General features: G+C 40.0%; 1 protein-coding gene across 3 annotated transcripts in view; it reads right to left on the reverse strand.

Annotated features, from left to right (window-relative positions):
• Positions 1 to 26,437, reverse strand: part of LOC134211462 (glucose transporter type 1) — a 519,077-nt gene that overhangs the window by 75,237 nt on the left and 417,403 nt on the right. For 2 of the 3 annotated variants that reach the window (XM_062688339.1, XM_062688340.1), the window contains exon 15: positions 9,127 to 9,351. In XM_062688339.1, coding sequence (XP_062544323.1) covers positions 9,127 to 9,351 — 225 coding nt within the window. The remainder of the gene's footprint in view (positions 1 to 9,126; positions 9,352 to 26,437) is intronic. The other variant, XM_062688341.1, reaches the window with a different exon arrangement.

Here is a 26,437-nt window from a genome sequence, read left to right on the forward strand (position 1 = left end):
TATCTTAGATTGGAATCAAGGGTAACTCCCCACCTTGATTTCCGATAGCAATCTGGATAAGGATTCCATAAGAAACATGAGTATCACTAGTGTCCAATCTACGAAGTATACCGTAACAACGCTAACGCTAACGCTAACGCTAACGCTAACGCTATCAACATCCATTCATTCAGTTATTTAGACTAAGGCCGGAGTGGCCTACTACACTCGCTCAATTTTCGCGGTATGAACAACGGATTGTTCTTACAACAATATTAATGGGCTAATAGCTCAGCCATCTTCAAACCAATTTAGGAGATTTTGGTATCTATCAATCAACGATACCAATCTATAAGATTTGTTCATGTATGAAAACAATAGATTAAGTCGCTGAACTATTTAAAAATTGAATTTCACCAGTCACTGTCAAGAAACGAATCAACAAATTCCGTATGTGCAACGCAAGCACAGACATCAAAATTGTGCATCTTACTGGTTCTAATCCTCAGTTCGCTCAAGACTTCATGGACACATGGTCTTAATGAAAAAAGTAAATCTCTGAATAGCCGTCACCGACAGCAGTAGCACGCAAGTGAAATTTTAATGTCAGCCAAAATGCCTCCAGCATTTTTATACTGTAAAACCTCTTTTTACTGTAAAACTTCAAACACGAAATAAAGCTCCCTCTTTCTGCGCTTCATAGGAGCGTAAAAAAGTTCCAAACATTTGCAAGAGCCTAATTTGAAATAGTTTCAGAGATTGTTCTGTAGAAACAGAATTTAAAGTTATGGGTTCTAGGTAGTCAACGATCTCCATAGAGTCAAGGCTTGCTGATCAACCTCCGTAAAGTAGGCAGTTAACCTTCTGTCTGTGTTCAAAAAAACTTACGTTGTCTGTGCTCAGGGGTCAAATTGACCAAAAATTGAAATTGCTATAACTTTTTTATTGCTTGGCCGATTTTGGATTTTTGGGGCTGTTTCGAAAGATAATTTAATCATCAAATATTGGCTATTGGTGGGCGGGTACATCGCGGGGAGGGGTTTTAGTGAACAAGGGTACACAAACAGTGATTTTTCATGATTATTTTATATATATCCGAAAATCCTACCCATTCTGAACTGCACCTTTTTTTAAAAAGGTTATGTAGGAGGCGTGTGCTTTGGCATGAGGCGTTGATAAGTTTAGAACTTGGTCGCCAGGTGGTGGTATATTTGAATTCATTATTTTAGACTACTTAAGATATTCCGGTATATAGAATTCTCCTCAGTGTAAATATTCTTATCAAACAAATTTAAAATTTGTTAAAATGGCGTCTTGATCAAAGGTTGTCTAGTGGGAATGGACTGTCTTGTGACGGAAGTAATAATTGGGAATTTTACAAATAGGCGGCAAATTGGCTGATCTTTGGTTACGCATGTAGACCCAAAGGCCTTAATTCCAGGGTTTTCTTGGATGACCTAAAACATATTCTGTGAACACATTCTTTATTTGCAGCATCGCTGGAGCAGGTTCAATACAATGAAAACTTTTGATGAACTCTACCACAATATTCATGTTTACAAAAAATGCTTCAAACCAAAATACATTTACAAATTTCAAATTTGTGCGATAAGAATATTTACAATGAGGAAAATTCCATATATCGGAATTACTTGAGTAGTCTAAAATAATGAATTCAAATATACCGCCACCTAGTGACCAAATCTAAACTAATCAATGCCTCATATCAAAGCACACGCCTTCCTGCATAACTTTTTTGATAAGGTGTAGTTGAAAATGAGTAGGATTTTCAGATATCAGTAAAATAAGCATGAAAAATTGCTGTTTTTGTGCCCTTTTTACGAAAACCCCTCCCCGCGATGTACCCGCCCACCTATAGTCAATCTTTGGTAATGACCTGAAAGATTATTAAATTATCTTTCGAAACAGCCCCAAAAATCCAAAATTGGCCAAACATTAAAAAAGTTATAGGAATTTCAATTTGGGGTCAATTTGACCCCAGAGCACAGACAACGTGTTTTTTGAAAAAAGTACACTGTAGCGCATATCCTCAAGATTTTTCAAGCAAATTTGCACCTAGGAGACAGATCTCAGCGAGTTTTACCAAACTACCAAAAATTAGGAGAATCGGTTGAAAGCTAAAAAAGTTGCAGCCACTCAAAGTGGCCTGGGGGTCATATTGACCCCAGAGCACAGACAAAAGGTTAATGTAGAATCAATTACCCGACAAACAAAATGATTACTCGGTCAACAAAATGAGTGCAAATTGATATTAAGATCTGCTGTTGACTTTATATTAAAAACAAAATTTGATGTAAATTTTTCTTTGACCTTTACGATACCAGCAGACGAAAACGACTGAAATTAAAAAAAAATTTTGGGAATAATTTTTTTAAATTTTTTTTCTCATTTCGTCAATGATCAACCGATTTTAACAAAACAGGCATGGTTGGATCAAAAATTTGATATATTTTCAGGAAATGGTTTGAGGTCGTGAATTTTCGTAAGGGGTTTGGATTGAGGCCAAAACCCCGTGGGGTAACCCTGAATGTAATTTTTCCAAGCAACTCATGGAAAAGAGATTTTATTAATCGAAAATCTATGAATGGTGTATATAAATGCAAGCATATGTTATATTTGAAATTTCTAGGACCCAGCAGTTAGTTCCCGGTACATGACTGCTTTATATAGGTTCCGGTGGGACCTAAAGTGGACACTTCCAAAATGGATATATTGGACCCGATTGAATGACCAAAAGTCTGGAATTCACTCATGAAAGCAAAAGGAGCTCATGTCGTATACTTTTAAGTGTGTTTGATCACCTTCAGGTGGCCAACCTGGAGCCGGTTCCGGTGGGAACCCAAAGAGAACATATGGTGCGTTCTGCCAAAACGCACCAAGCGGCTTTTAACTGGCTTGTAATATTTTATTCGGTAAACGGAAATCATTTTATATTAATTCATATGTACGTTTGTTGTAGGGTATCCTTAGTTATGATGTTGAGGAATATTTGATCCGATTTGTGATCAATTAAATCTGCTAAACAAAATCTGGGACAATAAAATGATTATTTTTTTTGTTGGCGCTTAGTGCGACTTAGCTGAACCCCGGCCATATACGGAATAGATCATATTGGTGCCGTGGCATAAAATTCGGGATTTTACTCGAATAAGCCTATCGCTTGCCGAGTATTTCCAAGTGAGTTTGGTCACCTTTAGGTGGACAACCTGGAGCCGGTTCCGGTGGGAACCCAAATTACGTAATTCACGGCTTTAAAAAATTTGGGATTTTTCACACATAAGCAAATGGAACTCATGCTGAGTACTTCCAAGTGATTTTGGTCACCTTCAGGTAGCCAACTTTGAGCCGGTTCCGGTGGGAACCCAATGAGGACATTTACGGATTTGATCATATTGGTACCGTTCGACGGCTTAAAATTCGGGATTTTTCACGAATAAGCGATTAGAGCTCTTGTTGAGTACTTCCAAGTAAGTTTGGTCACCCTCAGCAGGCCAACTTTGAGCCGGTTTCGGTGGGAGCTCAATGAGGACATTTACGGAAGGCTTCAGGTAGCTTTAGAGGAATTTCAAATGAGTTTTAAAAGAAATTCACAAGAAATTTCTGGAGAGCTCTCAAGGTAACTTGTGTTAAGTTCTCGAAGTGCAGGAGTTCACGGAGAAATTTCAAGAGTAACTGCTAGTGGAATTTATGGATTTAAGAGAAATTTCGGAAGATTTCTTGGAAGTTTTTTGGTGGAATACCTGGAAAACTCGCTGAGCAATTCTTGGAGTTACTTCCTGAGTAATTTCAATTCTAGGAGGTATTGATGGAGCGTTTACTGCAGGAATTTCCGAAGGAAATCGTTGGAGGCATTTCCGGAGGAACTCCTGCCAGAATTTGCAGAGGATCTTCCGGAGGAATCCCTGGAGGAACGTCCGGAGCAATTTCAGGAGGAACGTCCAGAGCAATTCCTGGAGGCACGTCTGGAGCAATTCCTAGAGAAACTTCCGGAGGAGTTCGGAGGAGGCTGGACAGGACAGAAAGTGTGGAAAAGCGGGCATCGAGCGGCTACCTTCTACCAAAGCTGTGGCACCACCAACGAGCTGGCAACCGGCTTCATAGTGCTGGGCAACATACGCCAACGTGTGAATGGGTGGCAGCCAATTAACGCAAAGATGTGCAAGCCGATAATAAAAAAGGATAAAAGGCCGATTATTCAACTATCATCATCATCAACGTGCACTGTCCACACGAAGAGAGACGACGAGAAAGAAGCGTTCTACGCACAGCTGGAGCAGACATGCGATAGATGCCAACTGCGGGATGTCAAAATCGTCATCGGCGACAGGAACGGAGGAAATGTATAGACCGGTCATCAGACCGGATAGTCTGCATACCGTATCGAACGACAACGGCCAACGATGCATAAACTTTGCAGCCTCCCGCGGAATGGTAGTTCGAAGCTCTTTCTTCCCCCGCAAGAATATCCACAAGGCCACATGGAAATCACCTAACCAAGAAACGGAAAACCAAATCAACCTAGTTCTAATCGACGGTAAATTCTTCTCCGACATCACGAACGTACGCACTTATCGCAGTGCGAATATTGAATCCACCCACTACCTCGTTGCAGTATGTCTGCACTGAAAACTTTCGACGGTGTACAACACGCGTCGGAGTCGTCCGCCGCAGCTTAACATTGGGCGGCTAGAAGACTGTAGACTAGCCCAACACTACACGAGGGCAAACGAGGAACGATACAAACGGGCGCGGAACAGATTAAACTCGATTTTTCGGAGGAAAAGCGCCAGCAGGAAGATCGAGACCGTGAAGAGACAGAGCAACTATATCGCGCTAAAAACGCACGAAAGTCCTATGAGAAGTTAAACCGTTAACGTAAGGTCCACGATATGTGTAAGGACATAAACGGGAACCTTCTTACAACGAACACGACTAACACGAATTGCAAGAGAGGCGAGATTTATGGGTGAACGCTCTACCACAGATCAAGTGTTCGCCGCACGTCAGGTATTGCAGAAATGCCGCGAATACAACGTGCCCACACATGAAAACGGATTTCCGGATAAACTGATAAGGTTGATCAAGGCGATGATGGATCGGTTGATGTGCGTAGTTCAAGTTTTAGGGGCATTCTCGAGTCACTTTGAAACGGCCGGAGGGCTACGGCAAGGTGATGGTCTATTGTGTCTGCTATTCAACATCGCGTTAGAGGGAGTAGTACGAAGGGCAGGTATTGACACGAGTGGTACGATTTTCACGAAGTCCGTTCAGCTATTTTGTTTCGCAGACGACATTGATAGTAACTTTTAGTAAATGGAGCAAGTCTACATCAGACTGAAAAGGGAAGCTAACGGATTGAACTAGTTATCATCTTGTCGAATACGATATACAAGACAGGAAAAGATCCAAAAGAGGACAACGGAAGCCACCCGCCATAGGTTTGTATCGGTGTTGACGAAATCGAGGTGGTGGAAAAATTCGTGTACTTCGGTTTATTGGTGATCTCCGATAACGATACCAGCGGAGAAACTCAGAGACGCATCAAGGCAAGGCAGGAAATCGTACGTTCGTTGGACTCCGTAAAATGCTTCGATCGAATAGAGTTCGCCGCCGTACCAAACTATCTACAAAACGCTTATTATATCATTTGACCAGTAGTCCTCTACGGACACGAGACCTGGTGAATGCTCGTAGCTCATGGAGCACGGAGTAGGAAAGTGTTGCGTACTATCCGGGCACGTTATCAAAATGTCGGACAATAACTCGGCGAAAATGGCTCTCGACAACGATCTTACGGGCACAAGAAGGCAAGGTGCCCAGCGGTGGATTGATCAGGTGAAATACGATTTGCGGACCCGCTGCAGACTGCGTGGCTGGCGACGCGTCGAGATGTGCAGCCATGGATGGAGTTGAATGACGAAGACTTTTATTCAATGCATAGGCCACTCCGGCCTTAGCGCTAAGAAATAATAAAAATGTATTGCTTATCCTTTCAATATTTAGACTTTTGCGAAAATTGTTAGTTACGGGTCATGTTTCCTCATCATAGTAATCTGTGAAATTGCCTTTGGTGATAATTGAGGAGTTGTCATCCCACAAACGCTTGTCAGCATAGGTGAATATCTGATATTTTCTGATATGCAGAGACCATTCCAATCCTTACCTAAATGGCTTTTACTAGGCTAATAATATTAGCAATTATTTTCCAGCCATTTATAAACATCACTTTTGGTATCTTTTGCCCCACAATAGATTTCTTAGCTTTCGGAAATTAGTATGGCGAAAGGCATCTAAGCTTTAATATCTGGAAAAAAACACCTTAATCGAAAAAATATTTAAAAAAATAGATTTTCGTGAAAAGTTTCTCCTGTTGACAAAACCTGCGTCAAATGTCTTTCGCCATACAAACTTCAGGTGGTTAACTCATGCTGGCTATTTTTACATATACGTTAGCGCCTGGATACTGCAGCGGCGGGTATGAAACCAACCACTATATGTGATTCATTAGATTTTAATATGACCTCCACCACACCTTCATTGAAATTTATTTTTCAATGACAACTCTTGGTTTTATTATATTTTGGTTCCACAATTGAATATATGAAAAAGGTCAAAAGACAAATGGTCGAGTGACAAAGGTCGAATGGACAAAAGGTCGAAGAGACGAAAGGTCGAAGGGACAAAAGGTCGAAAAGACAACATATCGAAAGGACACAATCTCGAAGGGACAAAAGGTCGAAGGTCTAAATTACAAAGCTGGTTAAACTTGAAAAGCCATAGTCTTGAGAACAATATAAAGCAAAACTATGATTAAGATACCTGCATCGGGGGTGAAAATTGGCCAAATAGGGGAGAGATTGGGTCATGTTTTCAATAACTTAGAATGTCTAGATTATGGAATTAATGTATCTGAGCACAAGGAAACTGTAGTATATGTAGGTAATATATTTTTTTGAGCAATTTAGATATCCGACCTACAGACTGCTCGTGAGAACGATGGTCCATTCTTGACTGCAACCCAAGCCTCTTATGTATACACAAAATCCTACCATCAATATGCAATATGCATAGACAAGGACAACCATGATTATAAACCGTTCGGGACGCGCGCGTTCCTGATACGCTCATGAATTCGAGCAGCACACATGTTGGACAGAAGTTTCTGTGGCTCATATAAAACCAAATTCGGTCACATATAAGTTGCTGCAACCAAATCGGACTGAATTGTGCTTCTAGGGCAGGCTCGTTCATGTAGTGTACCATATGAGATGTGTTTTCGTTAGTGTTGTACAAAATACAACAGCACGCGTGTTTGAGTGTTAATTATCATTATTAGTCTAATGACCCGTAACGCTGGGTAGATACCTTTACGTGGTGTGTTACGGGGTAAGATCTACCACGGTTACATTGCCAGCTACAGGCAAATCCTGACCCAACGAATACCTTCCTCATTATCCAACTCCGTGGTATTTATGAGGGTGTCGCCAAGTCGGTGACCTCTCGTTAAGTAAGTACCACATCAACACTTCCTTCCTCTCCCTAGTTACGGTGAAGATGGGCGTGGCCAGGAGTAGTAATTCTCATGCTTTTGTTATTTTTGTTTATGACTGGAATCAAGGACCACTCCTCTTCTTGATTTCTGATAGCATTCTAGATAAGGATCTCAAAAGTAAAACATGAGTACCACAAGTGTCCAATCTACGAATTACACCGTAACAATCCTAATGCTAATTAACATTATTGTTTTAATCACTGAACAATATGCAATTAATTGTGTTATGTACAGCTTTGGATTAAAAGGCCATTCCTACTGTACATGTTTTGGTGTTTATTTCTTATTTAAAACCAATAACGACGTCACGTTAAATTAAAACCAATAACATCCACATCTAATACAGGATGAGGAGTGGAAAATGAATTTGACACTCATTGCTACAAAAGACTGACAATCTTCTGTTTCTTCATGATCGACATTGGAAAGAAAATTTGGATGAACTGGGAAGGTAATGTATAGGAACTCGCGTTGGTTAGTGGCGAAATAGTACATTTTACGACACTGTTTAAAATATATCAAACTATCGTCGTGCTTTACTCAAACGTGCACTCACAGACTCCACGCAATGCTTGCCGGTTGGTTTCTGAAAATTATGGTTCTTTTGACTGAAGCGTCACGTGTTACAAGTGCACGTTCTAACAAGTACTTATTAATTATTCATCTTCACTGTCCCGAGAACTGATAAAAATCATACAATGATCGCCCGGTGGCTGCTGCATGCTCACTGTAAATTGGTTAAAGAACTGCCCATAAAATAATGAAGAAGAATTCTCTGGGAAATGTTATAAGCTAGATTTTGCTGTAGAAGTCTGCTTTCAAACTTGTTATCGTAGATATTGTCTCTTTCATATGCACAGAATAATAGGTTTTGAAATTTTGGACTTTCGACCTTATGTCCCTTCGACCTTTTATCCGTCGACCTTTTGTCCTTCGACCTCCTGTTCAAAGGCCCCACAATTTCATAAATTAAAGGTAATTGCACGAATATTTGATATCTCTTTCTCACTTGATAAAAATTAGAAAGGAACAGGACCACTATCTGTCAAATTTGACAAGTACTGGACCGGTTGTTTTCTAATTTTCAACAGGTGGAAAAGAGATATACGATGTGATGACGTCACCGTGCAATGGAGTATTGCCGGCGACAACTTGCCTACTTTTCTCACCTACAGAAATATCAAATGAAAATTGTGTGTGTATTGGATTCGTTATGGCACCTCTTCATTTAGGACATTGATCACCTGCTGACGCATATTGAATGTGCTTTAAGAAGATGGAGACGCATGGTACCTAAGTGATAAAGATTATGATTCTACGGAGTTCTGTTTTTTTTCCGGATGTTGATGTATGGGGACTAAGTATTAGTATTGAATCAAACAGCTTTTATATATTTTAAGGTGAAAGACATGAATAAGCAAAGATGGTACTATTATCTTCGTCAGCAATAAATAACATTTGAAGGGCAAGTTTTTGAAACGACTTATCGGATTTAGGTTCAGGTTTTGATAACTTGATATGTTGATATGTAATACAAAATTAATGAACTGATACAGAAAAAAAACGGCACTCACCTTTAAACTTGGGAAACCAATTCCAACAACGAAGTTCGCCATCCAGTTGACCAGTACCGCGATCGCCATCGCGCTCGGCCGCGGCCCCTGGCTGAACAGCTCGGCAGTAATCATCCACGGAATCGAGCCCGGCCCGACGGCGAAGAACACCACGAACGCCAGCGTAGACACCACCGACAGGTAGGACATCCAGTCGATCATTTCCTGCACGTAACCAAAAAACTCCTAAACTATGGCGTGTAATAGTCCGTTGCGTTCCCGCATTTTAAAGGCTTTTTCTTGGGGTTTCGGGGGGTTAGTTTTTTTGTTAAGCAGTTCTCTTAATCAGATTTCAAGATGTTAGTCAGTAACTCAAGACAAATACAAGGACTGTTGGAAATGATTCCGGAAATGTACCAAAGAACCCAAAATTACAGAACTTAAGATTATCTCAGAACTAGTAAACAGAAGAGGAAACCTATGGGGTTATTAATTAAGGCGCGGATCTTGTTTTCGGTCCGTGGTTGATCCCATTCCAGGTACAGTAGAGTAAAATTTGATAAGAAACGTGTTAGCAAACAAAAAACTTCAGAAACATAAAAAAATACTGTCGTTCTAGGGTTAGATTGCTAAATGTCATTGAGCATTACGTTGTGAAAAGTTGCATAATTCCCTTCGGATCAGTTGTGACTTGATTTTCTTGAAGCAGTACTGGTTTTGGGGTTTGTATTAACTGAATTGCCTATAGTAAAATTGGAAGCGATACAATACTGATGTAAAAAGGATACACATCCTGATTTTGTTCGAAGATTACGAAGTGGTGAGTTTCGAAGCGTGTTGATTTGACCCGTTTTTTCTTACGATTGGCAACACTGTGGCGCTGTCGTCACTGACTGACGCTTTTTACAGTTCCGCGGATGACTCAAGCAAAATATCATCTCAGGAAAATTTTCTGTGCAAGCATTAGTGTGGGTATAGCTTTGTGACTCTTCAGTTCTATTGAAATTGCTGCATATTGTGAGTGGAAGCCAAAGCGTTTGATATTTACACCGCCAAGTGTTTCTGAAATTCTAACGCACGTCACACAAAAATGATTTATTATTTTTAAACTATCCCAAAGAATTTTCTTGAATAAAATTTTGTAGCTTTATGCTTGTGTAGTATGAATTTTTATTCTTCTGTAACTTTTACTTTTTTTCATATTTAAGTGTATCTTCTCATTTGAATGACTAGATTTGTCAAGAGAAAGAGACAGAAGAATAAAAAATCGTGTTGTGTGACGTTTAATTTATTAAAATTTTAGTGTCGGCGAAAGACGTGTGCAGCAGTGTTGCCAATGATCGCGTGTTTGTGAGCATCGAATCCAAGTGAACGAGAGCACTGGGACAAAGTCATTGCTTCGGAAGCGGTGAGGTATTGAGCGATTCGTTTTGTTAAATTAACCGTTGTTTTTGCACAGCGCGCGGTGTAAATAATGGTATTTTGAGGTGGAGGTCGAACAAGCTAATTTGATTGTTGTTCCATTTTTTGGTGAAGTTGAATTATGGGGGAATGGCTGGGAATGTTTGTCGAAATAAAAAACAGAAACAAAAACATAAAAACGGCGAACTGGATGGGAAAATATTTTACCGTTCTCTGTACAGGGGACGAATGATGCTATTATTGCAGACCAATTTTTGAGCGACGATGCCAGAGCGAACCAAAAGCACAAGGGAACATAAATTGAATCCGCGAAAACCGAATGGTCTATTTTTCCGGCGAATTCCGCAAAGCCACTCTCGGATAATGGAGTTAATTTATGGCTTTTTGTCGATGAACTGATGACCCGCTCGGTGGCGGACAGCCAGGCCACCGCGTCGTCGTCGTTATCAACATTCTCTGTGGGAGGGCTTATGTAACCAACCGGAATTCCGACGTAAACACGTGGGCACCCCCCTGAGGCGGTCATTGAAGGAGGAAGGGCAGCGGGAAGTGTCAGAAGGATTGGATTGATTAAATTAATTTAATCGAAGTGGCTCGCAAAAACTCTCGGCTCAACTCGGATCACAGCAGAGTAAAGCGCGACCAACATACGGACAATGATTCCTCATCAAACGATTGGCCATTGCCACCCCAATGCGCCCGAATTTGGAAAGAAAACAAATCGAACAATGGAAATGACAAATGGCAATCACGAGCGTTTTTTCTCTCCTGTCTGGATTTATCCGGATTGTTTGTTGCAAATGATGGTGGCAAGGTTCTCCACAACAAATTTTCGACTGAGACCGGGTTAGTGCAGATCGTAGATAGATTTGTTTTCATCAATCATGGTTTTCTTTTGTTTTAGCGTTTTTTTGGAAACCTTTTCAACTTCAATTGGATTTTCGAAAATATTTCCGTAGAAAGTTTAATAACACCTCAATCAGTGAAGCGTGCTTTCTGTTTTTAATTTCTTAAGATATATTTCCAGTTTGCAGCTCAAATGATCTATGAGTTGAAATGAAAAAAATATTAGTCGAACTCAAGACATCTTAGTCAATCCCATGAGGATTTCTGAGTCGAAGTCTTGAGAGTTTTTGGTTCAGGTTTAAAGCCTTTATTTCATCAACCTTCAAGAAAAATGGGTTTATGCCCGAAGAGTTTCTGGTTTAAAACCCGGAGGACCTCTGAGTTGAAGCCCGGAGGACTTCTGGGTCGAAGTCCGGAGGACTTCTGAGTCGAAGCCCGGAGGACTTCTGAGTCGAAGCCCGGAGGACTTCTGGGTTCACACCCGGAGGACTTCTGAGTTGAAGCCCGGAGGACTTCTTTGTTGAAGCCCGGAGGACTTCTGAGTCGAAGCCCGGAGGACTTTTGGGTCCAAGCCCGGAAGACTTCTGGGTTGCAGCCAGTGAAGTGAAGCCCGGCGGACTTCTAAATCGAAGCCCGCAGGACTTTTGGGTCCCAGCCCAGAGGACTTCTGAGTTGAAGCCCGCAGGACTTCTGGGTCGAAGCCCAAAGGATTTCTGTACTGTGTCGAAGCTCGGAGGACTTCATAATCCATATTCAACAATTCCATGAAAAAACGTAAACCTACGATGGCTCAGAATTTCGTCGAATTTCTATCATCATCATTTTCCATGCGCCTCCATCGTCTTTATGTAATAAAATCCAAATGATCCAAGTAGGGGAGGGTGTTTTTCCTGTTTTGTCTTTCTAAGTCGAAGCCAGAAGGACTTCTGAGACGAAGCCCGGAGAACTTCTGGGTCGAAGCTTGGAGGACTTCTAGATCGAAGCCCGGAGGATTTTTGAGCCGTAGGCAGAAAGACTTTTGAGTTGAAGCTGGAAGATTTCTAAGTCGAAGCCCGGAGGACTTCTGAGTCGAAGTCAGAAGGACTTCTGAGTGGAAGCCCGGAGAACTTCTGAGTAAAAGCCCGAGGGACTTTTGAATCGAAGCCTGAATGACTTTTGAGTAGAAACCCGGAGTACTACTGGGTCGAAGCCTGAGGTACTTTTGAGTCGAAGCCCGAAGGACTTCTGAGTAAAAGCCAGAAGGACTTCTGAGTCGAAACCAGAATGACTTTTGATTCGAAGCCGGAATACTTCTGGGCCGAAACCTGGGGGACTTCTGTGTCTGAGTAAAAGCACGGAGGACTTCTGATGCGAAGCCAGAATGACTTTTGAGTCGAATCCGGAGTACTTTTGGGTTGAAGCCTGGGGGACTTCTGCGTCGAAGCCCGGAGAACTTCTGGGTCGAAACCTGATTGACTTTTGAGTCGGAACCCGGAGTACTACTGGGTCGATGCCTGGAGTAATTTTGAGTTGAAGCCCGAAGGACTTCTGAGTAAAAGCCAGAAGGACTTCTCAGTCGAAACCAGAATGACTTTTGATTCGAAGCCGTAATACTTCTGGGTCGTAACCTGGGGGACTTCTGTGTCGAATCCCGAAGGACTTCTAAGTCGAAGCCAGAAGGACTTCTGAGTAGAAGCCCGAAGGACTTATGATTAAAAGCCCGGAGGACTTTTGAGTCGAACCCTGAATGACTTTTGAGTAGAAACCCGGAGTACTGCTGGGTCGAAGCCTGGAGGACTTTTGAGTCGAATCTCGAAGAACCTCTGGGTCGAAGCCTGGAGGACTTCTGAGTCGAAGCCAGAATGACTTTTGAGTCGAAGCCGAAGTACTTCTGGGTTGAAGCCTGGGGGACTTCTGTGTCGAACCTCGTAGAACATGTGGGTCGAAGCCTGGAGGACTCCTAGATCGAAGCCCGGAGGACTTCTGGGTCGAAGCCTGGAGAATTTCTGGGTCGAAGCCTGAATGACTTTTGAGTCGAAACCCGGAGTACTACTGGGTCGATGCCTGGAGGACTTTTGAGTCAAAGCCTAAAGGACTTTTGAGTGAAAGCCCGGAGGACTTCTGAGTGAAAGCCCGGAGGACTTCTGAGTCGAAGCCAGAATGACTTTTGAGTCGAATCCGGAGTACTTCTTGGTCGAAGCCTGGGGAACTTCTGTGTCGAAGCCTGGGGATTTATGTGTCGAAACCCAAAGGACTTTTGGGTCGAAACCTGAAGAACTTCTGGATCGAAGCCTGAAGGACTTCTGAGTAAACGCCCGGAGGACTTCTGAGTCGAAGCCTGCATGATTTTTGAGTCGAAACCCGGAGTACTACTAGTTCTAAGAATGGTGGACTTTTGGGTCGAAACACAGAGTACTTCTGGATCGAAGCCTGGAGTACTTCTTGGTCGAAGCCCAGAGTACTTCTTAGTCAGAGTTCGTAGGACTTCTGTGACGAAGCCCAAAGGACTTCTGGGTTCAGGTCCGAAGAATTTCTGTGTCGAAGCCCGAATGACTTCTGGGACGAAGCTCCGAGGACTTCTGTGTCCAGGTCCGGAGGACTTCTGCTTCGAAGCCCGGAAGCTCAGAAGGACTTCTTGGATGAAGCCTGGAGAACTTCTTGGTCGAAGCACGGGAACTTCTGGGTACGATAATTCCTTCTGGTAGAAGTCCGAAAGTACTTTGGCTTAAACCCTGAATAGTTTTGAGTTGAAGTCCTTAGATTTAAATAAGGAATCCGAAGGTTTCTATACAGATTGAAGCTTCGAAAGCTTTTGGCTCGAAACCTACAAATCGAAGCTCAAATGTTTTGTATTTCTTTATTTTTCAACTCAAAGATCTTCTGAAGTCCAGAGGATATCTGGTCTAGATGACATCTGGCTGCAGAGATGTTTTGGGTCAAAGACTTTAAGATTTCGGGATAAAAATCTAACAGAGTGCGGCTCCTAAAGGTTTTATTTCGTAGGAAAGATGATTCCTATGTCGGCTTTGAACAGAGGTCCTCTCAGTTCATTTTATTCTTATTTGAAATCAAATCTTTGAAAGAAATGCAGAAGGCCTGATTTCAACAAACATGTTGGTCGTGTCTTAATTGAGTTTTGTTAAAACATCTTCTAAAACAATTTTCTGCGAAACTCTTGAAGTAGATTCCAAAGGATTTCAACATTACAATAAGTACCAAAGTACCTACATGAGCAAAAAAAACAATCTATCTGCTCTGTATTGATTCGCTCAAAATATAGCGGAGTCAAAGTTCGAAACTCAATTTGGTAAAATTAAAAGATAATAAAGCAGACAGATGATGTATGGTGATTGCTGGCGTTTTATTCTGCGGAGATTCTTTTTTTATGGGTTCGCTGGAAATTGGCTGCATTCAGAAAACCACCCCGCAGGATTATCGCAGCACCATTCAGTCGCCATCCAGGGCACGAAAAAGAGAGAGTAAAAGGTTGACATTTAATGTTTTTCACGAGTGGAAATTTTAATTTGAATATTCAATTAATAAAGTAAATCATCGACATTTATCATTTCCGTTGGCCGCCTTGACGGTAGTTGTGGGAGAGCGGTTTAAAGAATGGAACGGGGAAAAATTCACAAACGAAAAAAAAAACTCAAACGGGGGTCCTGCGTGGTGGTGATGGGGGAACCGAAAAGGAATCTGAGATATATGACTCGAAATAAAGAACAAACGTGAGCGAGTGGGGTGTGTTGGTGATGATAATTGCGTGAGAAAAATTGTGTTTCGATTTTTGTTTCGTTATTTCCAAACGTTTGGACGTTCAGTTTAGTAACAATGGGTGGGGTAAAAAGCCTAGAAAACCGAGAATACGTCCTGTTTATCCTATCCTACAGGGGCAAGACGCTTAAACGAACGAATCATTAAGTTTGTAGATTACATAAATCGATGGTAGTCATAGTCGAGTGTCTTTTGAAGTAAAAAAGTTCTTCATTTCGTTATTGCTAAAGAGGTTCCTTGTCTTTGATAATATTTTTTGTCATGTGTAGTCACCAATTGAGATTATTTGCATTACTCTTTTAAGCAGATCTACGACGATAGGTTTGAGAAGGTATCAATCTAAAGTACATACAGAAAAAATAAGATTTTAGTAACATGCGGTCTTATTACTGACTCTTCACTGAAATTGTATCTAAAATTCCAATTTGCTGAAATATTGATCTCTAACACGTAGGTTGTCACATCGATTGAATTTGGTCACAACAATTAAGTCAACCAAAAGGAATTTCCGAAGCCACATAAATTGTGCTTACTCTCACATCCCAAATTCCACGTCGCTTTCGTAAGCACTAATCCCACCGGCATGTGTATGTGATGCAGCGAGCACATCCCCTTCGTGCAGCAATTCAATTGTTGCAGAAATTTATGTTCTCACAAACGACTAAACGGATTCGAGCTTGGTGGAAAGATACGATGTGCCGAAGCGTTTTGCAGCAAATTGCAGCATCGAAGGCCCAGCCCTGGAGCTTTGCTTGCGTGGCTTCGAAGGATGGGGAGGATCATGAAGACCGCTAAAAGGTACGGCTTGGATGGCAATAAATAAAAATCACCACGTAAACACATTTCCCCTCAAGACGTCGACGTCGTCGTCGGTCAGACGGTTTGGATATTGCTGCTTGCTTGCCGCTGATGTCGCCCGGAGCGATTGCTCTGAGCCCAGTCACATCTTGCGCTTACTTTGTGTTCCTTCAAAGAATCAGGAAGCGAAATCCCGAAAACCAGATGAAAGGAAATGGCAGATTTATTTCCCGTTCCGGGGGGGTTTCCTCTGGAAAATAACGTAAAAGATTTCCAACATAGGGTTTCCGGCTGCCGAAGAGCCGACTGCTTTCAGTGCTTTTTAAAAAGTAATGCACCCAGTGGAATGGTCGAATTATCCCCATCCCAGTTCATCACCTCCGGAAGAGAGATATTTCACAGAGCTGGTAAAAAAGGATAAAAATCGCGATGGAAGTGCCCTTCGAATGTTTCCATCCGTGTATGCATCCAGAATCTAGAATTACCTCGTGTTACTAACAGGCCCGCCAGTGTGGTTGGTGGCTCGCAAAAATGGCACTCGGATGGTAGATAGTGGCTAAATACGTGCCATGTGCGCGAGGTGGAAATAAATATGACACCCCCTTGGTACTACGTTCCCATTCGCTAGCCAACCGAAAAAAGCCCCAGCTTCCAACTGCAGTCCCATAAAATATTAAACGAAGATACGGGATAACACGTGTGCGCTTGTGTGGCCTATCCTGGTCCTGGTCGGTTGGTCGGTCCGGAGTGCAATAGTGGGGCCAGGTCATCCGCAGTTTTTCCTCCGGTTTTATTCGGTGTGAGAGTGCGATGATACCACGACAACACAGCACCGAAAGTAATCGGAACCCTTCCCTTCTGAGGTCTGGTTTTGAAAATTTTATATTTCTCGTTGCGGTTGTCGTCGATATTGCTTGTTAACGGTTGGATGACCGGGGAGAGAGCATTGAGGTGTCGGTCCAAAATGGTGGTTTCAAATTTCGTGACTCGACCAAGCGGAAGAAGTTTTTTTTTGGTGGGAAAAAGTTGTCATGTGATCAGCTTGATGGAACATGGGCGAAGTTATACAATGGGAAATGGCGAACGTTGCCTTTTCATCCCTTGTCAAGTCTCGATATTGTATCCAGAATAGGCACATCTAAAACCATTGTAATATTGCTAGCTCGACGAAATCCACACAGTCGTTGTTTACTAAGCAAAGTGAAGAACTGATATTTTGGCAAAAATGGGATTTTTAGAGTTACATAAAAGATTGGTTTTGGTATATAAGATTTTGTGATGGTCTGGGTGCATGGCCACTAGAGTGATTCAAATTTTGACTTTTTCGCTCCCCTGTGCTTAAACGATTGATTTTACTATTTTAATAGTCCTCCTAAATTTTTAGCTGATTTGGATGTAATTTGATTGTGCACGTGCCATTTAAAGGTTATATGAAAATTACTATGAGAATTGCCAATAACGTAAAGCATCGTTTCGTGAAGCAGCCCAGAATCTATTTGAATATATTTAACGCATCGCCATCATAGAATAGATCCTAAGCTGAAAGTCAGTTGTTGTTGCGATGCAATCTGACTTTTTTGAGCAAAATTATAAAGAAAACAAAAATGCTCATTATTGATATTGATGTTATTCTTTTACGTGTTAAATTGAATTTCCCACAATTTAGTATTTTCCTAATAACTTTTGTTGCCAGCATTAAATCGTTTAGCAACAACGACGATATTTTTCCTTGTTAAATTTTCTATGTTGCTGACATTTTTATATTTTTAGAGCTCAATGGGCAATGATGCGGAACGGGTTTTCACAAAAGTTACTGTTTTCATAGTAATTTTCATACAAGCTTCAAACTGCTTGTGCTCAGTTAAATTACATCCAAATTAGCTAAAAACTTAGGACGATTATTAAAATAGCAAATGCCATCGTTTAAGCATAGGGGAGCAAAAAAGTCATAATTTCAATCACTCAATGGCCACCCCACTTTGCCCTGTTCTAAATATAAACGTCCAATACAATTTCATACGAAATCATAATCTAAAATCGTTTACTTTTCTACATGCGCGGCAGACGATCAGTTTGAGACAGTAAGGGAAGGTGGGGATACTGGATCCATTAGGAGACTAGATCACTCCCTGTTTTACCTAGAACTAAAGTAGTTTTGTTCTAGCTTATTTTTTAGTATAGATGCTCTAGATAAATGATCGTTATGTGGTGAGTTATTTTTTGGCCTCAATCAAAACCTCATCAAGAGTATTCATCGAAAGGAAATTTGGTGAGCTAATTCCATGCATTTTTTTTGTTGGGTATCATTATCACTGCGACCAGTTTTTTTGGCTATATCATATATGGCTATATCACGATGTCAAGAGCTTCCATTTTTCCCGGGAAACGGGAAATGAAATAATAATTTCCCGGGATTTCCCGGGATCCCGGGAAATTTAAAAACTCTCGAAAATAGTTCACAATCGTAGTTTAAATTTTGTCGTAAAATGTGATTTTGAAAATGCACATTCGACATCAGAGAGGCTTGCTATTTTGTCCTCCAATGATGAAAGAGTTGTTGAAAGCCTGAGACAGTTTTTGTTCAGTTCGAAAAGCGTTTACTCTTTCTACAAAACGTTCGCCTTCTACAAAAGTTTCACCATCAGCTCTGGCTCAAGAGTAAGATCTGCAGTGTCCTGATGAGCTCCACTATGTGCTACTTTTCCATATGTTTTTTAAAAACTTTTTCAGGTTGTACCCGCATTTTTTTTCAGTTTTTAGACAACAACGGGAGATTCTCTGTCATAATTGCCAAAATAGTCCTAACATGAACTATTCTTATACTCGACGACTTTTTTTTAGTGCATAGAATCTTCTGGTCAACTTTGAATCAAAAAGGATTGAAGGTTTTGAAAAACCCTTGACAATAATAGGACAAGCCTGCCAAAGCGGTCACTGCTATTGCCTGAATATCTGCGAACATTGGTAGCTCTGCTGTTTCACCACAGACACTAAATTTTTATTTCGACTTCACAACGCTTACTGGCGTTTGAACCTACTGAATAAACGAACGATAGATACAAACTAGTTCTTTGTCTCGCCTCTCTTCAACACGTGTTGGAATGCACCGTATGATTCTGTAACATTTTCAGTTATAACTGAAATTCTTAAACTTCAAAAGTGAAATAAATAGTGAGATGATGCTAGTAAAAAAATGTAATTGATACCCCAAAATCCGTTATCATCAAATTTAAAAAATAATACAATTATTACAAAATATTTTAGTATGTTCATTTCCGGGAAATTCGGGAAACTGATACATAAATCCAGGAATCAGGAATCCAGGAAATATGATTCCGGGAAATCGTTTCCGGAATGGAAGCGCTATGTCAAGCCACTATTTAGAATGACCGTCAAATGTGACTGACCTTTTTCCAATCTGGTAGTACATTTCTAATGAACTGCCCCACCAGATTGGGTGTTGTTCACCAAACTTCATACGGTTCTAAAAGCCCTTTGTTGAAAAACTTTATTCTTTTATTGAAAACTGCCGGGCAATGGCATAAAATGCGTTCCAAGTCTTCTTTATCCACGCCACAGAATCGACATGAATCATCTTGATTTTTTTTCATTTGCATCAAGTGATAACGGCTTGGACAATGGACCTGTTATTATAATGCACAAAATGGTTCTGGTCCAAAGAAACTGTTTGATGATCCGAGTTGCGCCAATTTATCGGCTCCCTCGTTGCCATCAATTCCGCAGCGGCCAGGAACACAATATAAAGTGACTTGGATATAACAAGAAAAGTTTCGAAGGGAATTTATACATTCCAAGACGTGTTTTGATGTGCATGTCGCTGACTTCAAGGCATTCAAAGCGGCTTGACTGTCCGACTGATCGTAGATCTTGACCGCCGTTTTCCCAAGCATCACGCTCAGGATTTATTATGTTTATTATGATCCAATGAATGTTTAATACTAGTGGGTTAACTCTAATCATATTTAGAATACTCAGATGACCTGTAAGGTCACCTTCCAAGAGGTTCGTTGATCGCTGGATCTTTAGAGCACTCTTCTCGGCTTCGAAATGTATGAATTGATGTAAAGGGTGTGCAAAGAGTAAGCAATCTAACCCCTTCGATGGTGTACTTCTCATTGCATCAGTTGTTGAGATAGTTTCTAATCGTTGAACTTTGTCCAATTTTTTCGCGCTGGCTTCTCTTTTCTCTTTCAATGAAGCCTAGGTAATTCTGGGTCCTGCAATTGCCGAGTAAATCCAATGAATCATCTTCGGCTTTAAGCCCCATTGCTTACCAAACGTTCGTGTACATATCCAAAGAGCATTAATTGCTTTGTTAATAGCTTGCTCCAGATGTGCATTCCATTTGAGCTTTCTGTCAAGTATAACTCCAAGATACTTAACCGTCTTCGAAAGTTTCAAAATTTTCATATTTTCTAATCGATTTTTTTCTTCTTCCAGTGAATGCTAAGATAATAGTTTTACGTGGATTTATATTCAATCCCTCCCTCACACCACATAGAAACAAAATTTAATGCTATTTGCATTCTGTTTTTAATAATACTGTCCTATTTTCCTCGGACTATTATGACAATATCATCCGCAAAACCGATTATCTCGAAACCTTGGTTCGACAAGCATTAAAAAGATCGTCAACTACTAATGACCACAATAGAGGTGACAGCACGCCTCCTTGAGGGCACCCTTTGACTGCTCTTATAGTGATAGATGAGCATCCTAAGGTAGCTGATATTTCTCTGTTTACCAACATTGCCTTAATCCATTCGATAATGTATTTGTGGAAGCCACGGTTCGTCATAGCTTCTGCTATAGATTTGTGTGAAGTGTTGTCAAATACTCCTTCAATGTCTAGGAAAGTCGCAAGTGAAATTTCTTTTGCTTCAAAACATCTTTCTATTTTTGTAACTAAATAATTTAATGTAGTAACTGACGATTTAACCTCCTAATAAGCCAGCTGATATTTACTTAAGGGATTCGTGATTCTTGGCATGAAAAACTTCCCGAAATCCATTTGCAAACTGTTATAAAAGCAATTCAGCATCAATAAAAACCTTACCAATGCTACTTAATCTAGAGGCTAGCGCGATGCTCTTTAGCTAGCTTTATTCCAACTATCACACACAATTATAAAATATGTACAGTCTCAATAAAATTATTTAAACAAAAAAAAAGTTGTATACATAACCAGAAAATTTCAAGATGGTTTGATCAAATAGAATATTTTCAATGATTCATGGAAATATTCGAAGCAGCGCCGATTGAGTTTTGATGTATTATATCTTTATTTACGAGACTTTGAGCCTTAGGCTGGCTCATCTCGGGGAAGCGAAAATTCAATACAATAAGTGCGCCTTACCGATGGCGTTGTCTTTTTCGTTTATGTTTCAATGAACAATTTAATGTTAAATCAGCACTGTTCTCCAAATCACTATTATTCACTTTTTTGTTGGGCTTCACCCCTGTACCCCGAATGCCATTACCTCGAAGGCCTCTACCTCGAATGGGACAGTACGCCGAAAGCCATTTCCCCGAATACATTTCGAGTCTATAGTTTCCAACGCTATTTTTATCACCCACAGGCACCGATGAATCGTTAAATAACAATCTTTGAAAAGAATTTATTTAGAATAAAAGTATATACTACTTGAAGTAACTTAGAGAAACGCACTTTCTTCTTCTTCTTATTGGCATTACATCCCCACACTGGGACAGAGCCGCCTCACAGCTTAGTGTTCATTAAGCACTTCCACAGTTATTAACTGCGAGGTTTCTAAACCAGGTTACCATTTTTGCATTCGTATATCATGAGGCTAGCACGATGATATACTTTTCTGCCCAAGGAAGTCGAGACAATTTGCAATCCGAAAATTACCTAGACTGGCACCGGGAATCGAACCCAGCCACCATCAGCATGGTCTTGCTTTGTAGCCGCGCGTCTTACCGCACGGCTAAGGAGGAGAAACGCACTTTTTAACCAACATTTCTGATTGTTCTTCTAATCAACTTAAACTGTTATTCTACGCCATTATTACACAAACGAGCACGCATCTGAATTTAATTGTTAAATATCTGTCCTGTTTAAATTATCTTATTGTCTTGAAAGGCAAATCTTGTCCGCACTTTTCGTATAGTGTTTGTCGTTTCCCACCGAGTAGGCACGCTGCCTCTCGGTGGCAATAAAGTGAACTTGAATTTGAACTACTGAAACGAATCCCAATCTTTGGCCACAGCAAACGCATTTTCCCAGTACACCCGATTCTGTTTCTACACGGTTTTTTTTTTACACGGCCGTGTGAAAAAAATCCCATACAAAATTTTTGCAAAGTTGCTCCATTTTGCATGATTCGTCGAGAAATCATAAAACATTTTTTACACGGATTTTTAAATATTGAACTGAAAACTTTTTTTACACGGAACGCATCCCCCGTGTAAAAAAATAATCGGCTGTATAAGGGATGATTCAAATATGACGTCCACTACTTTTTGAGATTTATAGACCCCCCTCCCCCTCTGTCATGCTTTTTTGTATACCTAGTATATGCACTGTCACAAAAACTTAGACCACCCCCCTAAAACCTGTGACATCATTATTGAACGACCCCTAAGGTAAATATAGGCATTCTTTAGATAATCGCATTTGCCCAATATAAAGCAGAAAAATGCCTGCTTAAAATGAACGTGTTTGCCCGGTTTAAGGCGAATAGAGTTGATAATGCCTTCTTGTAATGAACGCATTTGTCCGATAAAAGGCAAAACATAGGATACAATGCCTTCTTTGGATGAACGCATATGCCCGGTATGAGACAAAAATAGAAGATAACGCCTTCTATAAATAAACGCGTTGGCCCGGTTTAATGCGAACAGAGTTGATGACGTATTTTTTAATGAACGCAAAATCGCCCGATATAAGGCGAACAGAGTTAATAACGCTTTCTTTAAACGAAACTATTTGCCCGGTATAAGGCGAACATAGGAGATTTTGCCTTCTTTAAATGAACGCGTCTGTCCGGTTTAAGACGAACAGAGTTGATCATACCTTCTTTAGATGCACACATTTGCAAGATATAAGGCGAACAGGGTTGATAATACCTTTTTTTAATGTACGCATTTGCCCGGATTAAGGCAAACATAGGAGGTGATGCCTTCTTTTAATGCACGCATGTGCCCGGTTCAAAGTTAACTGAGTTGAAAATGTTTGTTTTTAATAAACAGTTTTAATAAACAATGTCCAAAGTACAGAAGAGATAACACCACCTTTAAATGATCGCGTTTGCAAGGTATAATGAAACTATGTCTTTTACTTGCCACGGAAGGAACAAGCATATTCGACGAACAGAAGAGATCCTCTTATTCTAGGGTCTTGCCGCCATGCTCTTCATGTCACAGTTAGGTTCTTTCCGCAAATTGCAGAAGAAACATTTCCACGCCTTTATTTTGTTGAATACATGTTTGCGAGCCGTCTCAAGCCCAGTCGACGTGGGCTGAAATTTCCTCCAGTTCCCTGCATTGAGCCTGAGAAAGTGCTGCAAAATTTTCACCTCAGCTTTAACAGTCTTCAAAGGTAGCACATGATATATACTGTTACTGTTTTCAAACAGTTCTAGTTTGATGAAATGAATCGCGAGTGCAACGCGGTAAACCTTGTAAAAGGAATATCGGCTCTATAAGTACGGATCTACGATAAAAATTCCACAATTTTCTCGACTGATGTCTTTCTGCTATTGAACAATTCGTAAAGCAATTATCAATTATTCACATGAATTTAAAATAAACTCACTCAAATTCACTTTTTTTCATTGAAATAAGCTTGAAATCAAAACTGATTCGAGGTACTGGCTCATTCGGGGTGATAGCTTCCGGGGTAGGGACTCATTCTGGGCAATAGCGTGCGCCGTAGTGATCTTCGGGGTAATGGCATTATTGTTAATGGAATTATAAATAGTGGCATAGAGTCCTTTTGTTGATATTAGCTGATTCGTTTATAAGAATAACTTTGAAAGGATGCTTCCGACTGTTGTGCTCAATTTTGTTTGACTATTATCGGCTCTTTCGGTCTTACAAAACAGCTAAAATGTTATTGCGTCTATAATAACATCAAAAACTTCGAATATATTGCATTATTATTACAGATTTTGATACATAATCTGTGTCAAGAAACAATGAAAAAATATGGCGACATCATACGAGTCACTTTTCGAGCGTGATTTGCTCGTATTACTTTGCTTTGATTAACTTTACAATAAAATATTTATGTTTAGATGCGACATTTATGAATGCGATTCGCATGCTATAGTGGGGCACTGAAATCCGTACACCTGCGATTCAAAGTCAAAAGAAACATTCGTCGCTGATGGAGGTACACGATGACGTCTATTTTTGGAGTGTTCCACTTTAACGTACTTAAAACTACAAAAAAAACCCAGATTAATCCACCTAGCGGTGATGATGCCTTTCTCGCTCTTTATAAAATGTGTCGAGAAAAATTCTTTAGAGAGGTCAAATAGAACAAATATAAAGCAATTAATGGTTTTGACTCGTGGAGAAACCATATCAAAACCGTCATAAAATCGGTTGTAGATGAAATCAGGGCAGAAAATTTTAACATGTTAAAAATCGAGTCATCGCTGTATCTTGTACATATTCATTCATGGGATGATGCTATGGCAGTTTCATTGCAAAGAAGAAAATAGTAGTTTGTGCAACTAGTTGCAAAAAGAAATTTTTTTCAGCACGAGTATGATAAATCTGTACCAAAATGGTACAATTTTATTTACTTCACATGATCAATCTCGCCAAAAAATCGTGTTGCTGCAGAAAACAAATAGATTCCATGTTATCGTGCCACATTAGGTGCTGGACAGTCCGTAGAGCGATAAATAAACCTGCCTTAGAATTTGATGTCATGCTCACCAAATTATTTTATTTATTACGTGACACAGAGAATACACTGTTTGAACACCCACCCAAGCCAATTGAGCTAAATGTGGCCATGTAACTATTGTTCTAATGCTGGTTTTCCATTATAGCACCCAAATGAGTGATATAATGGATTTTATGCAACCCATTTGAGTTGCATAATGTTCATTAAAGCACCCATACATGTCATTGGTATGGAAAAGTAGTCCGTTTCATCACTCAAATGCTAACTGTAAACCAGGTATTATGATCAGAAATTGCAAAATATTTTTTATGAAGTTAAATTGTAAACAAATAATCAATCAAAAGCCTGAATGCGTCCATTTTTGAAAGAATTAAAAACAAAAATAGAGAACTATTCAAATTACACATGTTCCAAGATCTGAAAAAAAATCGTATCTTATCGTATCGTATCGAAATATTGAGAATGTAGCTAAAACCATTTTGAGAGCCTATTCCGACTACAAGCTTTATCAGGATAAAGCTATAATAAGTAGGCTCTTGATGTCAAAGTTGTCGTGTAACATCTCGTAATCTACCCAAACTATAAGCGTCACCTTTTAGAAAACCAAGAATGTTCAAACCTATGTAGCAAGGATTTTTGACAAACTACATCCTATTTACATTATTATTAGGACGTACCTTATCATTATCGGATAATAGTAAAAGAGTAAAAAATTGATTACCTGATAACTTTCCCTCAAAACCACAAACGCTCATTAATAATGAAATTTATTTGTTTAACGATAATTCAAACTACGGACAAAATTAGCTCAAATCCTATTCTCGGTTGCGCATGAAATGCTTGTGGTAGATAGAAGTGAGTTACGCCGGAAACTAACTGGAAGACTTGATACTTTGAATTTCCCTGATTGAAGTAAAATTCGCCATCTCCTAACTCACAAACCAATTGAGCAGCTTACTCCGATATATGTGTAATTAGTCCTAGGGTTTCAAAATTCCATCAACCGAGCTAGCGATTTTTGGATTTCAAGTTCTTAATTATATTCACGGTAATCAAATAGAACATGAGTTATGAGTATTAATCGAATGATTTAAGATAAACGCAATTGAAAAACGCTCATTTCTATGAACATTGAAGTTACTCCCCCTCTCTTTATGGAATATTTCTGTTCCAAAAAAAGCGTGACTTGAGACAATTTTTAATCTGTATTTGTCGATGCCAATTCAATAGCTACGAAGTCACATATATTTTTTAATGTTCATATAAAACAAACCTGACAGAAACTTAATGAAAACATGAAACAGGATTCGCCGTCCTATACAACTTGTTGTGAGTAAACAAATTAAGACCAAGTGTCCCAAAACTAAGTGAATTTTTTAAATGCATTTTACGAATAAAAAATTAGTTCTTAGGCTTCTTTTAAAAAAGTTTTTTTACTTTGTATACGAGAAAGGCAAAAAAACTTTCGAGCCCAGAGTCCCAATTTTCATTGGAAAACAATCGGACAGGATTCCCCGTCGAACACAATTTGTTGCGCGCAAATCGGTTGATGAAAACTGATTGAAAAGTTGGCCTGACTTTCCAAGCCTTTTTTGCTTAAAAATGTATTTT

The sequence above is a fragment of the Armigeres subalbatus genome, chromosome 2, assembly GCF_024139115.2.
Source record: "Armigeres subalbatus isolate Guangzhou_Male chromosome 2, GZ_Asu_2, whole genome shotgun sequence".
In the NCBI taxonomy this organism is placed as follows: domain Eukaryota; kingdom Metazoa; phylum Arthropoda; class Insecta; order Diptera; family Culicidae; genus Armigeres; species Armigeres subalbatus.